Raw genomic sequence first — 13,146 nt, 5'->3', positions numbered from 1 at the left:
AGATGTCAGATAGATCAAGAATGAGAGAGAAGAGCGACAAATTAACAGATAGATACTGTAGTTACATAGGTAGGTAGAGAGAGAGAAATAGAGAAAGACAGACAGATGGATGGATAGATAGAGAATTTGAGATAGATAGATGTTAGATAAAGAATGAGAGAGACAGAGAAGATTATTAGATAGATAGATACTGCAGTTACATAGATAGATAGAGATAGAATTTGAGAGATAGATATATAGACAGATAGAGAGAAAGACAGACATCAGCAAATCGGCAAGGCAAATGATCAAGGCAAACATTCGTATTGAACCTGGAAAGTATAAGCTCAGCTGTTCTGCGGATAACTTCGGTGCGGACTTTGGATCGCGCGCCCAGCTGATAATGTAAACAAACGTAGACGTAGACTCTTCACTAGTCGCTTTTTGGCTACTTTTCCGGAAAATGCCTTCGCCAGGGTGTAAAACGGAAACGCGCGTCCGGGAGTGACTTTACTTTTAATAACGAGCGACTGTGGTCAATTGCTATTTAGTCTGAATGATAGGCGGAGTCTTCGTCGATCTAGCTGCAGTTCTCCACCAAAGGCCGTTCTGGCCTGGGCAGAGCAGATTAAAGAAGTTCTGACTTGAAATTCTGTTCTCACTCAATTAGTCAAAACCTATGGCCATTGCCTTTGCACTGTTTTAATATCTCTAGCTAACAAAAACAGTAACATTATTCATTAACGTTAAATCTGCCTTCACTTGGCTCTGAATTGACTTTTAATTTTGAAAAAAATTGGAGCACGCTTTAGGAGAGATGGAGTTTGAAATAGAACAGTGTGAAGCATCCCAGGAGCATTGTAATCAATTCATGTCATCAGGAGTTGGGTAAGCTAAGATTTTATTTTGGCTTGCAATGAAAACATCGCCATCGGAAGATAAATGACTACTCACTACTGAATATCTGAACTGTTACTTTTAGCAGCTTGCATGTATGCTGGTGTTATTGATATGCTTTCTGCCATTTTAAGGGGCCCGTATAAACTAGTACTGAGTAGTAAAGGACAAGTCCACTTCTACAAAAAGTTAATTCAAATAAAAAGAGAAATATCCCAGCATGTCAACAACACTTCATCAAAATGAGATGTAACAGTTATGACATTCTAAAGTTTCGCTTAACTGATGACATCATCTACTCACTATATTTTTTTTGTATTTTATTGTATGATATGTGAAATAATCTGATTTCTCCTCGTCAAGTGAAGCTGTGAAACAACAATAAATTCCTCCATGAACATGTGAAATTAGCATTGTTTAATACTAGATGGTTCAGTCAAATCTGTAAAAAATGAAACATTGTATAATTCAAAAAATACAGAACAAAAGAAATAGTGAGGGACAATATCGATTTCCTTCCTTCCTGATTTTCTCCCTTTGTTGCTTTCGGAGATCAGCCCTATGAAGGCAATAGTATCAAATGTTAATAATCATTCAGGGGTTAATGGTTCATTCATGAAGTTTAATTGTGTCTGTATGTATCAATAGATTTCAATCGACACATATGAATAGTTTAAATAGATAAAAAAAATAGGTCTTAAGGAGCAGGCAGTCTTAAATAGAGACTGGTGGATCAGATACATGAGGAAGAAGCACATAACACAAGTAGGATTTGCAGAGTTATAGGAAAAGATCACATCTGGGTAGTCTTTCAGAGATTCATTGAGTAAGAAAATAAACTCAACGCGAATTGAGTTGGAATGGGGACCTGTGGCAATAAAGTGTTCTACTGTTTCGTCTGCACTATGACAGTGCTGGCAGGTTGAGTCAAGCGGTCTTAGCAATCTTGTTCAGTCTAGTTTGAAGGTAGGTGGAAGAAAGAAGCTGTGCTCACTGTCGAGGCCTTTCTAATCAAGGAGGATGGAGGGTTTCTTGGGAAGACATCCTTGGCATCCATAGGTAGATGTCTTTTTTGCTTGTCACTGTATTGTGCATCGCTGTTTTGTGAAAAATAAGAAAAATTCAAAATGTCCTTACTTTCTTATTTTATATCAGATTTTGTTGAAATTTTCAGTGTTCTGCAGGTTTGGTTTTGCTCTAATCATCTGTATCAACAATTTTCTTTGATGGACTTGACCTTTGAATTGAATATACATGTATTGTCAAGCATTTCTATTGTTTTATACATGAATTGGAATAGATGAAGGTACATGTAGATGAAAAATCTTAAATGCAGTTCACATCCATGTGATCATGAACTAGTAATTACATTTAGGGATATATAATTCTATGTATCAAATTTTTGCCTGTTGAAAAATTATTTGTCATGTTTATGTATATTTATTAAACTGGACAAATTGTTTAAAAAATAGTCAATATTTCAATTTTCATACAGTTTAACAATAACAGGTCTACGTAAAAAAGGCCTATTTTAAAAACTAAAAAAATATCACTCTTTTACTTTCACCCCTACCCCCTCTCTTCCATATCTTCTTTTAGCAACAATGATACAATGTCGGCTCTTGCTTTACTGATGGGAACAACATGGCTGTTCTACTGGGTTCTCTCAAGACTTTTCTTATTTGTAGCGATTCTCAACATCATCCCACTTATGGTGCTAATGTTCCTCTATATCTCGTCATTCTACGCTCATATCTACAAGACTTGGTACCACATTGGTGGTGACTCCACATCCCAGGTCTACACGGCGTCGGTTTTTGAGAGGGCTAGGAACAACATCGTCACAGCATGGGATCTTCTTGGGAAAATTTGGTTCGGTAAAAAAAGGAGTCAATAAATATATTTTTAAAAGGAATGTATAAAGGAAATGTATTCAGCAATGAATGTGTTAAAAAATGTCAAGATAAAGTCTTACCTTGAATGAAAATACCACATATCCTCAGAGATTTGATTAACTTCAAAATGGAATAGTTTTCTTGGTATCGCATCACAATTTCCTACACATTTTTTTACATCTACTTAGACAAAAATTCTTTTGTAGAATTTTACATAGGACTGTGTAGGACTTTGTTTTCTTATTCATGACTAAAATACTAATCAAATTTGGAAAGCAAAATTATTTACTGTTAATAAAATGTACGCATTAATCATTCTTCAAATTATCCTTTATTAACCCTTCCCTAGAAGTACATATAGCCTGTAAATCTTATACACGGACATGGTTTGATATGTGTCATATCAAATTATTTTTTTGGGCTTTTTCATGTAATTACATTTGATTTTATACTTTTTTATTTTCTTGTCAAGGTTATGAAATTCAAGGTTTGGAAAACCTTCCAAAGGAGGGTGGAGCAATGTTGGTGTATTATCATGGGACTATTCCTATCGATATCTACTTCATCATCAGTAAAATTAGATTAGAGTGCAAGCGCTCTTTGAATCTAGTCGCTGATAGATTTGTTTACAAACTCCATGGTGAGTCGATTGAAACTATCAAAGTAACTTTGTCCCTGTGTTCAACCAGTGTACTCATGTCTTCCCTTTGGCTCTGTCATGCATGTTTAGATGTAAGGAAATTTATTCAGCAAAGTATTGAATAGCACTCGATTCGACAAATATCACACACATATCCTGTTAATTATAATAATTACTTTGCAAATATTATGAATTTTATGTAGAGACCAGATACAGTGATGTATTTCATTCTCCATTTTATATTTCTTAGAGTGTGGTCACTCTTATCAGGAAATATCAATCTAAACAACAAGACACTTGAAGGGGGACAGAGTACAATATTTTTTGTATTTCGTTCAAGTGTATTCTAAGCGTGATCTACTTGTATGCTTTTGAATAGAATTTGGACTAAGATTTTAATCAACATGGTTGTTGTTCAACTTGATTATTTATGAATGATTTCTGCTCTTCACTTTAATCATTAACAAAAATTAATTGTAGTTGAAATTCAACTACATTGTGGAATTGAAGTAACAAGGAAATATTATTAAAAATATACAGCCTTTACATGTACATGTAGGCAGGAAGTTGTTGCCATTCTGTCTGTCCATCACATTTAGGGCTACTCTTCCTACACTCTCGGACTCTCCATAGTTTTTTATTTCATTCTGTTTTTGACTCAGATCCAAAAACATTGACATTCAAGAAAAATTACAAAGATGCAATCAAATGTAGATAAAGTTGGAGTAGATAGAGGGAACTACAATTAGAGGGGTATAACAAATATTTGCTTCCAAGGAGATAAGGGAAATGGGAAGGCAAGCCTCACCCCCCCCCCCTCTCTCTCCTCTTAGAATAGGGAAAATTAATTCCATTTTTATTTTGTGAAACAATAAATATTTAATTAAGAAAAATTGAGTCTTCATACATGTACATATTTGAAATGATATAGAAGAAATTCTGTTACAGTGCATTTTGTAATTCATTAAATCTCTTAGGACTAGAATATCATAATACCTGCTTGAATCAGAAAGCTTTGTACAGCACACAAGCATTTTAAGGAATGGATCCAGCCAGGTCCTCATTTAATGAATTCCTGGTCAGTGACATGATGTGTGGTGTATTTCCTATTTATATCTATAACAATGCACTGTTCATACTATAGTAAACTATATGAGCGTTGTGGCCCAGTTGATAAGTCTTTAGACTTTTAAACAGAGGGTCATGGGTACAAATCACAACAAGGGCATATATAGTTTCCTTCAGCGAGAAATTAAGCCACATTGCGTTGCACTCAAGTTGACTCAACTCAGGTGAGGTCAATGGGAACCTGACAGGAATTTATTCCTTGAAATACAGTGCTGAAAGCAATTATGGCTGCCAAGCTAAAGCCAGGGTAATGATATCCAATTCCTTTGCAAAGCATAAAGACATTATAATTATAATGTGATATGTGCTGAAACTGTTTTTTTTTTTTCTCAATGTTTGGTTTTTATTTAAAATGATTTTATCTACACACCTATAATTACTTTAATTACAAATTAACTTGATGATTAACAATGTAATATACTTTCACCGAATGTTCCATCTTATTTGGTATAACTGTAACATTATGTTAATCTGCCCTGCTTGCATCAGTAATGTGACCATGTCCTGGGCTCTCTTTTATTCTGTAAATGTATTGTTGTCATTCTTACACTGTTCCTTTATTGCTTTTCGCACAATAAAGTGATGCAAAACAATTATTATGATCTGTTTTATCCTAGGCCTCAAGCTCCTGTGGAGAATCTTTGCAGTGACAACAGGTAACAGAGAGGATTGTGTTCGGATCCTCAAAGAGGGTAACTTATTGGCCATAGCACCAGGTGGTACCAGGGAGGCTTACTTCAGTGGCAATACATACCCTCTCATGTGGTTCCAGAGGAAAGGCTTTGCACAGGTTACAAAGGAAGCTAAAGTGGTATGATTATGATTCGATATTACCAGTAGCAATAGTAATTGCGAATAGCCACTCCAAAACCAACAATAAGTCACCAGGAAGGTTCTTTGTGAGTACTTAGCCAAAATAGTAATGTGGTCTTCAAAGAGGAAACTTGAGAAAATAAGCTTATTTGAAAGAGTAATTCTTCTTCATACTGTCAAAATCTGAAGTTGCAAAGGTGAATAAAAAAACAAGATCCAACAGTTTCTTTGACGCCATATTTTGTGGACTACCGGTACATGGAAGTTCCATTGAAATTGCATAGTGTGGACACCTCATGCTTGAGGGAACCCCAAACTTCACACGTTGTTTTCTCCTTGTTTTTTGATAAGCTCTTGCTAGATTTCTCCTACATGCAAGGAAATACTTTGTGATGTGAAGGTTATTTTCAATCAATTTTGACAAGTTATGTGTCAATTGAGAGGTTGGGATGTGAGTTTTGAAGCTCAATGAATATATCAAAATTCAATTTGGACAGCTTAGATGTATTGGTGGTGTTCAGGTGGCTGATCACAATTGTTACATGTATATAAATTTATATTGCATAAGGTCTTGAAAGTATGTAACAGTCATACTTTAAGGCATGGTCACACCGCCCGAGCGTTGTCGAAGCGGAGAGAAAAAAATCATCACCGCTCGCTACCGTTTACCATTTTCGATTGTTGTGTTTTTGTTTTTGATTGTTGTTTTTTATTTTTTCCCCTCTTTCCCTACCGCTCCACGACCGCTCCGACAACGCTCGGGCGGTGTGACCAGGGGCGGTATTTTGAGGTCATTTTATCTTTAAAATATTTCATTTTATCTCTTAAAATGCAATTGGTATTCTGAGATGACATTTTATCTCTCAGATCTTGCGTATAAATTTGATCTTGCGTAACTATAGACGATGCGCAACAGAACAGTGCATGCGTAGACATACCCATCGCGTATCTGGGTACTGCAACGCGGATGATGTGCTCTTGCCCAAGTTATTTTGAAGAAAAAATAAAATAAACTTAAAAGAGGGTAGGGGCTATTTTATCTCCGCGACATTGATTTCACCAATATTTCTAGGTGAATTAACCCCAAATGTTGACATGAAAATGAAGAAAAATTATATATTTATTGAGAATAACACCTTAACGTTATTCCTGTACAATCAGAAAGTATTTCATAAGACTTGTCTTGCCTAATATTGTCTTTGAAATGATGCTTGAAAAGATGCGATATAGACTTTGAAAAAGATGAGAGTGTTGTCCTTTTTGTTCAAAAGAAATCTCTGTAAAGACGCGCAAGCGTATAGTGCAAGCGTATTTGAAGTGAATAAATTGACGGAATCTTGCCCCTTTGCCACACCTCCTGGCGGAATGGATTTCAATTGGTTGAGTGACACGAGAGAGCTATGAAAGCGCGTTTCTAATTGGATATTGATTAAAAAGTAGGTGTGTCTTACAGAAATAAAATGAAGATAAAATTGTTCTCAGAATACCAATTCGGAGAGATTTTAAGGGTATTTTATCTCACTGATTTTAACGGAGATAAAATATTTTATTTTATCTGAGATAAAATGGATCTCAGAATACCACCCCAGGCCTTTACATGCAAATGAGTGTTGCATACATGAAATAATCTTTTTATAAATTATCCAAAATAATAGATTGGTGAGTTTGTTACTAAAATACAAATAAGGCACCATGTCAAAAGTCACAGCTCCGCCTTTTGCGCAGGAATCCTGCAAGCGGCCTGTTATTACCAATCTTCTCATTTCATCATAGATACAAAGCTACCAAGTCTCACGCATTATGCATGAGACTCAAGCATTTTGGACTCTTGTTCATCCCCTCAAATCTCTGTCTCACGCAACTATCACAGCCTATCCCCATATACATTGTACACAATGTCTGTGATCTCACTCAGATTCACAGAAAATCTCCCGCATAGCTGGTCTTTGAACTTGGCATTTCTGTACATAAATAATGGAGGATGCAGGAAATATGTATAGCTCCTATGTATAGTCTCCGTGGCACAGGTGACACCAAACAAATAATAGTAATGGAACAGACCTTTGACAGGTTGCCTATAGTGATATTGATAGTAAGAAAAAGATAAGGAATGCATTTGTTGAATAAAGTCAATTCAATGATGAAAATAACGATAAATCTCTCTTGAAGCAAGTCATTATTGACATTTGCAATCTTAGCAGTTCTTGAAGGAGAATGAAACCTTTGGAACAAGATAGCTTGTGTGAAAACAGAAAAATCAAAGGAACAGATAAACGAAAGTTTGAGAAAAATTGGAGAAATAATGAGAAGAGCATTTGAATATGATAATCACTAATGCTTTGGAGATCCTCAAATTGGCAATGGGACAAAGATGTTTGATGTCACTTGTGAACAACTCATCCCATTACTTTAGTATACATATATTTCACTTAAACTGCCTCTTTTATCACATTTACCAGTAGATCATGTGTACTTTCTATAAGAGGGCACGTAATTCAGATTTTTAAAGAATAAATCTTCGATAAAGAGTTTGTATCACCATAAGAAAAAGCGACATTTTGGGGGTATTCCACAGTCCATCAAAGGGAAAGTTGTTCACATGTGACATCACACATCCTTGTCGCATTGCCAATTGAAGGATCTCCATAGCATTAGTGATTGCAATATTCAAATGCTCATAACTCTCATTATTTGTCAGATTTTTCTCAAATTTTCTTTGTTCTTATTCTTTGATTTTTCTGTTTCCACACAAGCCTACTTGCTTCAAAGGTTTTGTTCCCCTTTATTTATGGAAAACCCATTTTCAAATGCATTTTAAAATCATGAGCATGCAATATTTACACCTTGTTATATTTGTGGTTTCATTTAATATCTTGGTTGTTTCATGGAATTTCTTTTTATATCATTGTCTCTGTTGGTTATTCTTTTCTCTTTTTCCTATGTAGCTGACATTAGTGTACATTCTACTGTTTTGAGGAGCCACAAAATACAAGCTTTTGCTATTTAGTAGGCTTCCCTTTTTTGCTTAAAATATGACTAATTTATTGGACATTGTGTCACACAATTGATTGAAGATTCATATTCATTTTATTTCATTCATTTCAAGTATAATGGTGGGACAATCTTAGTTATCCCATTGACCTTTAATATTTACTTGACCAAACTGTATTTTTATTCATTTCAAGTATAATGGTGGGACAATCTGGTTTGTCCCATTGACCTTTGATATTCACTTGACCAAACTGTATTTTCTTGATTTTTGTTTTGTCAAAAGTAAAATTATGAAATGATATCAATTAAATTTTCAGAGAGGAATAAAAAAGGGTCGACTAATCATATTTTTCTTCCTCGTTTTTTGTAGCCTATCATTCCAGTGTTTACTCAGAATTGCAGAGAAGCCTTCCGTACACCCAAGCTAGGGCGTAACATCCTTCGGTGGCTGTATGAGAAGACTAGAGCACCACTGGTTCCAATCTACGGGGGTTTCCCTGTGAAACTGAAGTGAGTGTGAAATACAAAATGATTTCATCAGAGGATGTGAGAAGTTTCACTTTCTATTTCAATTAGCAATTTTATCTGTTTACAGGGTAATACAGAGAGTTGACCTCGAAAGTAAAAAAAAGGCACTATTTAGTAGAATTAAGTGAGGGAATAACACAAAAATTTAATAAAGGATGTGAGAAATTTCATTTACTATTACAATTTGTCATTGTATCTGTTTTTATTGGCGAAGATGGAGAGTTGACCTCAAGGAAGTGAAAAATCTCACTATTTAGTAGACTGACTAGAAAAGTGAATAAAGTAAAATGGATTGATTTGGAAAGTAATTTGACTTGCCATATGTTACAGTAACCTGTAAATTTATACACAGAAGGTTCCATGTAAAGCCTACACAACAATTTTAAGGATAATGGGTCCAATTGGCCAGCTTCATACAGATTTGCAATTATTGCAATTTCCATGGAAACCTTCATTGTGATTAGCAAATAGTATTGTTAACATGTTAGCCATAATGGCAAAATTACAATCGTTCTGGATTGGGTTCGTGGAATCTACATACATGTACATGTATAACACTGATTATTGGCATCACCCCTTAGAAATTATTATAGGTATGCTAAAAAATCAAAATTTTATCAAAATCTTCAATTTTTGGCAACCTTCCTTTTTTTCCATCCTTACCCAATTCACTTTTTTAATCCCTTTCAAGCCAGTAGGCCATAGTGAATAGTCGTTCCAAGTGCTGGGGTCAGAGACAGATGCCCTGTCTTGAAATTGCAATATATAAGTATCTGAGCAGAAAGCATAATGTACAATTGTAAATTTGTCAATTTTACACAATTTTAAACTTTTAATACCATGAAATCTTACTGGTGTATCAATGCACCGAAGACATGTACCATTATAAACTAACAGTGGAATTAAATTATCGCACTGCATAATGCAAATACTGAAATCAATTGCATATGTTTTTATGGCCATTCAAATACGCAGATACGTGTACAATGAGAAAAGCCATTGTTCAACAAACCCACTTGTTGATTACAATCGATCATGTGTTCCTGTCCTAGGACCTTTGATTATCACATACTTTAATCTCTGTTTACAATGTGGATTAGTTAAGTCATTTGGCTAGCTCTTCATTTGTTTTTAGATAATAATGTAATTAATGTTTGTGTTTGTTTCCATAAATACATCAGAACATTCATCGGTCCACCGATACAATGGGATCCTCAAATGACAGTAGATGACATTGTACAAAAGGTATTGTATTCTTTGGTCATCCCACCTTAACCTTATCTAAACTGGGCTATTTCGGACCGGAATATACGGGGGGGGGTCAATTTGAACTCTCGGCGGCTGATTGCGCGATTGCCATGAAAATTTGCATGCGTGTAGAGCCGGATGTAAAATACAAGACTGTATGGTAAAATGTTAAAAAAATTCATTGTTTATATTTTTTTATTAATTAATTATGCAAATATAAAGGGTATGAAATTTGCCCTAAATTTGTTTTTTGTTCATGTTTTTGCCTTTAACTCAATTTATAGCCCTAGTAGAATGCTAATTCTTGGTGGGCCTATCAATTATCACATTTCTAACAAATATCTACAAAAAAAAATGCTAAAGTATTATTGATTTTTATACTTTATTGTTTTTTCAATTCTTGTGTATTTCTTTGTTTTTATGTAAATTTTTTATGTAATGTATTTGGTTTTTCTAATGAACTTTGTCGGGGACCCTTTTTGTGATCATAAATAGCATAAAATATATCCATTTAAACCAACAAAAGTAAAAAATAATCATACATTTACATGTATGATTTTTGGTTGAAAAACATAATTTGCATTGACTACGGAATCACGTTTTTTAGCAATTTTGGTCTTACATGCACTTACAAATTTATTGTTGTGTAATTTCAGAACCGTGTACCCGGGCATCAATGTACCGTATATGGGAGAAATGGCAAAAACATTTCTGTGTTAGTCTTACATTTAAGTATATATATCATCATTATCACAATCAGCATCATCATCACCATAATCATCACCATCATCATCGTCGTCGTCATCATCATCACTACTATCATAAATAAGAGCAGTAACAAAACAATTATTTGAATGTAAACAATACAGCATTACTGCAAACAACAAATAAATTTATCCCTCATTTCAGATTCTCATCATCAGATCATCATCATTTTAGATCATCATCAACATCATCATCATCACTAGTGGATCCAGGAATGCACGTCCGGCCCATGCCCCCCCCACCCCCTTCCCTTTGAAAGTAAGGATTTTTTTTTTATCAATCATCACTATCGTCATCGTCTTCATCATCATCATCATTATCGATCATCATTGTCGTCTTCATCATCATCGATCATAATCATCGTCATCATCATTGTGATCATTATCATAATCATTTTCATCATCATCGATCATCATCATCAATCATCATCATTGATCATCAATCATCATCATCATCAATCATCATCGATCATCATCATCAATCATCATCATCAATCATCATCATTGGTCATCAATCATCATCATCATCAATCATCTTCATCAATCATCATCGATCATCATCATCAATCATCATCGATCATCATCTTCATCATCGTCATTGATCATCATCGTCATTGATCATCATCGATCATCATCTTCATCATCCTCAATCATCATCGATCATCATCATCATCTTCATCATCGTCATTGATCATCATCGATCATCATCTTCATCATCATCATCGATCATCATCATTTTTGTCATCATCGTCATCGTTCATCATCATCTTCACATTATCATCATCATTGTCATCATCACCATCATCATAAGAGCAGTAACCAAACACAAGTAAAAATTTGAATTATGGCATTATCTCTAACAACATATAAAATTATACCTCATTTCAGGTTCTCACATCTGATTTTTCCCTCTTGTTTATGTTTTCCAATTAGGCCCATGAAGCTGTTGAGGGTTTGATTCAAAAGCACCAGAAGATTCCAGGTAGCATCCGAAGAGCTTTCCTTGAACGCTTCTCAACCTCCAAAGACAAGGAAGAATAAGTACCTTAAATAGAAGATTAATTTCAGGTCTAAGACAGTACATGTTTAGATCTATACAGTCTTTCGACCCCATATTATAAATATATATATGAATCAAATTAGAAATGCCTGACATTGTAATATCATAATTTGGACCACAATATGTCTTAAGACCTCTGCACACCTTACGACTGGTCCACGATCCAATTTTTAACAAATCGTATTTATTTTTTGAAACTGTGAATGAAAGGTATCTTTTCATTTGAGGTTCAAATTAGCTGTAAGAACACTAATATTACCATTTTGGATGATTTTGGATGATTTATCTGGGGGTAAGGTCCATATTGGTTTCAAATAAATAGCCAATCATATGATTGCTGTGTTGTCATGACAACTAGATATTCAATGAACCTTTATTCTAATATTAATGGCAGCATAGTCACAGTATTTGTGCAATGATTCAGAAGTCTATTGAGTAAGATGTTCCATGTCTCAATATTCACATCAAATTTTACGTTTTACTCCAAAATTGGGACAGAGACCAGTCGTGAGATTTGTGGTGGCCTTTACCTAAATGTGTATTGTTGAAAATTCGAATTTGAAAATCTGTTTTTTTCCATGATTTGATATACTGTGATTTCTTCTTACCAAACAGTACTATGCCGTACTTTGGCAAAAGAAAGCTAGTTACAAAAGTATCATTTGTTGACAAATGAGCAATGTGTGTTCATCATTTACATAGGCGTCAACGATATTTAACAGCATATTTTCTTCAATATCTTTCCATGTCCAGAACGATCATTTTCTTCTCCAAATTTTGCCTGAACATGCAACATACAAAGGGTGTTTCAGAAACAGCAACTCGAATTTGATTTGTCACTTGCTTCCTTTTGCCAAAGTTGGACAGTACCATATATGTTATGGTAGATTTGCTAAGAATTTTTGTTTTAAAATAGTGCGATACTTAAAGGGCTTTAAGTATTCATAAAGTACTAAAGTATATACATGTAGAAATTATTTATACATTGACTCCATGAAAAGATAAAATAAAATATGCTGGAGTTTTTAAGGATACTGTAAACTTGTCTGACATGATAACCCTTATAGTATTCTAAGTTTCAGGGTTTAGATCAAGCTGTAGCAGTTTGAAATCTTCTTAGCAGGGTACCAGTAATGAAAATGTCAGAAATTATGTAAAGAGGGAGATAAAAATGTTTTCGATTTGCTTGCCACTTAAAGATTC

General features: G+C 34.5%; 1 protein-coding gene across 1 annotated transcript; it reads left to right on the top strand.

Moving 5' to 3' along the window:
* Nucleotides 1–484: 484 nt before the first annotated feature.
* Nucleotides 485–12,210, top strand: LOC121431340 (transmembrane protein 68-like). Its single transcript, XM_041628877.1, has 7 exons — nucleotides 485–867; nucleotides 2,476–2,753; nucleotides 3,244–3,411; nucleotides 5,157–5,350; nucleotides 8,714–8,853; nucleotides 10,053–10,116; nucleotides 11,817–12,210. The coding sequence occupies exons 1-7, from the start codon at nucleotides 797–799 to the stop codon at nucleotides 11,922–11,924; spliced, it is 1,023 nt and encodes a 340-aa protein (XP_041484811.1). The 5' UTR covers nucleotides 485–796; the 3' UTR covers nucleotides 11,925–12,210.
* The last annotated feature ends 936 nt before the right edge of the window (nucleotides 12,211–13,146 follow it).

Source organism: Lytechinus variegatus, chromosome 17 (assembly GCF_018143015.1).
Source record: "Lytechinus variegatus isolate NC3 chromosome 17, Lvar_3.0, whole genome shotgun sequence".
NCBI classification, from domain to species: domain Eukaryota; kingdom Metazoa; phylum Echinodermata; class Echinoidea; order Temnopleuroida; family Toxopneustidae; genus Lytechinus; species Lytechinus variegatus.
This window is presented reverse-complemented; position numbering and strand designations above follow the sequence as displayed.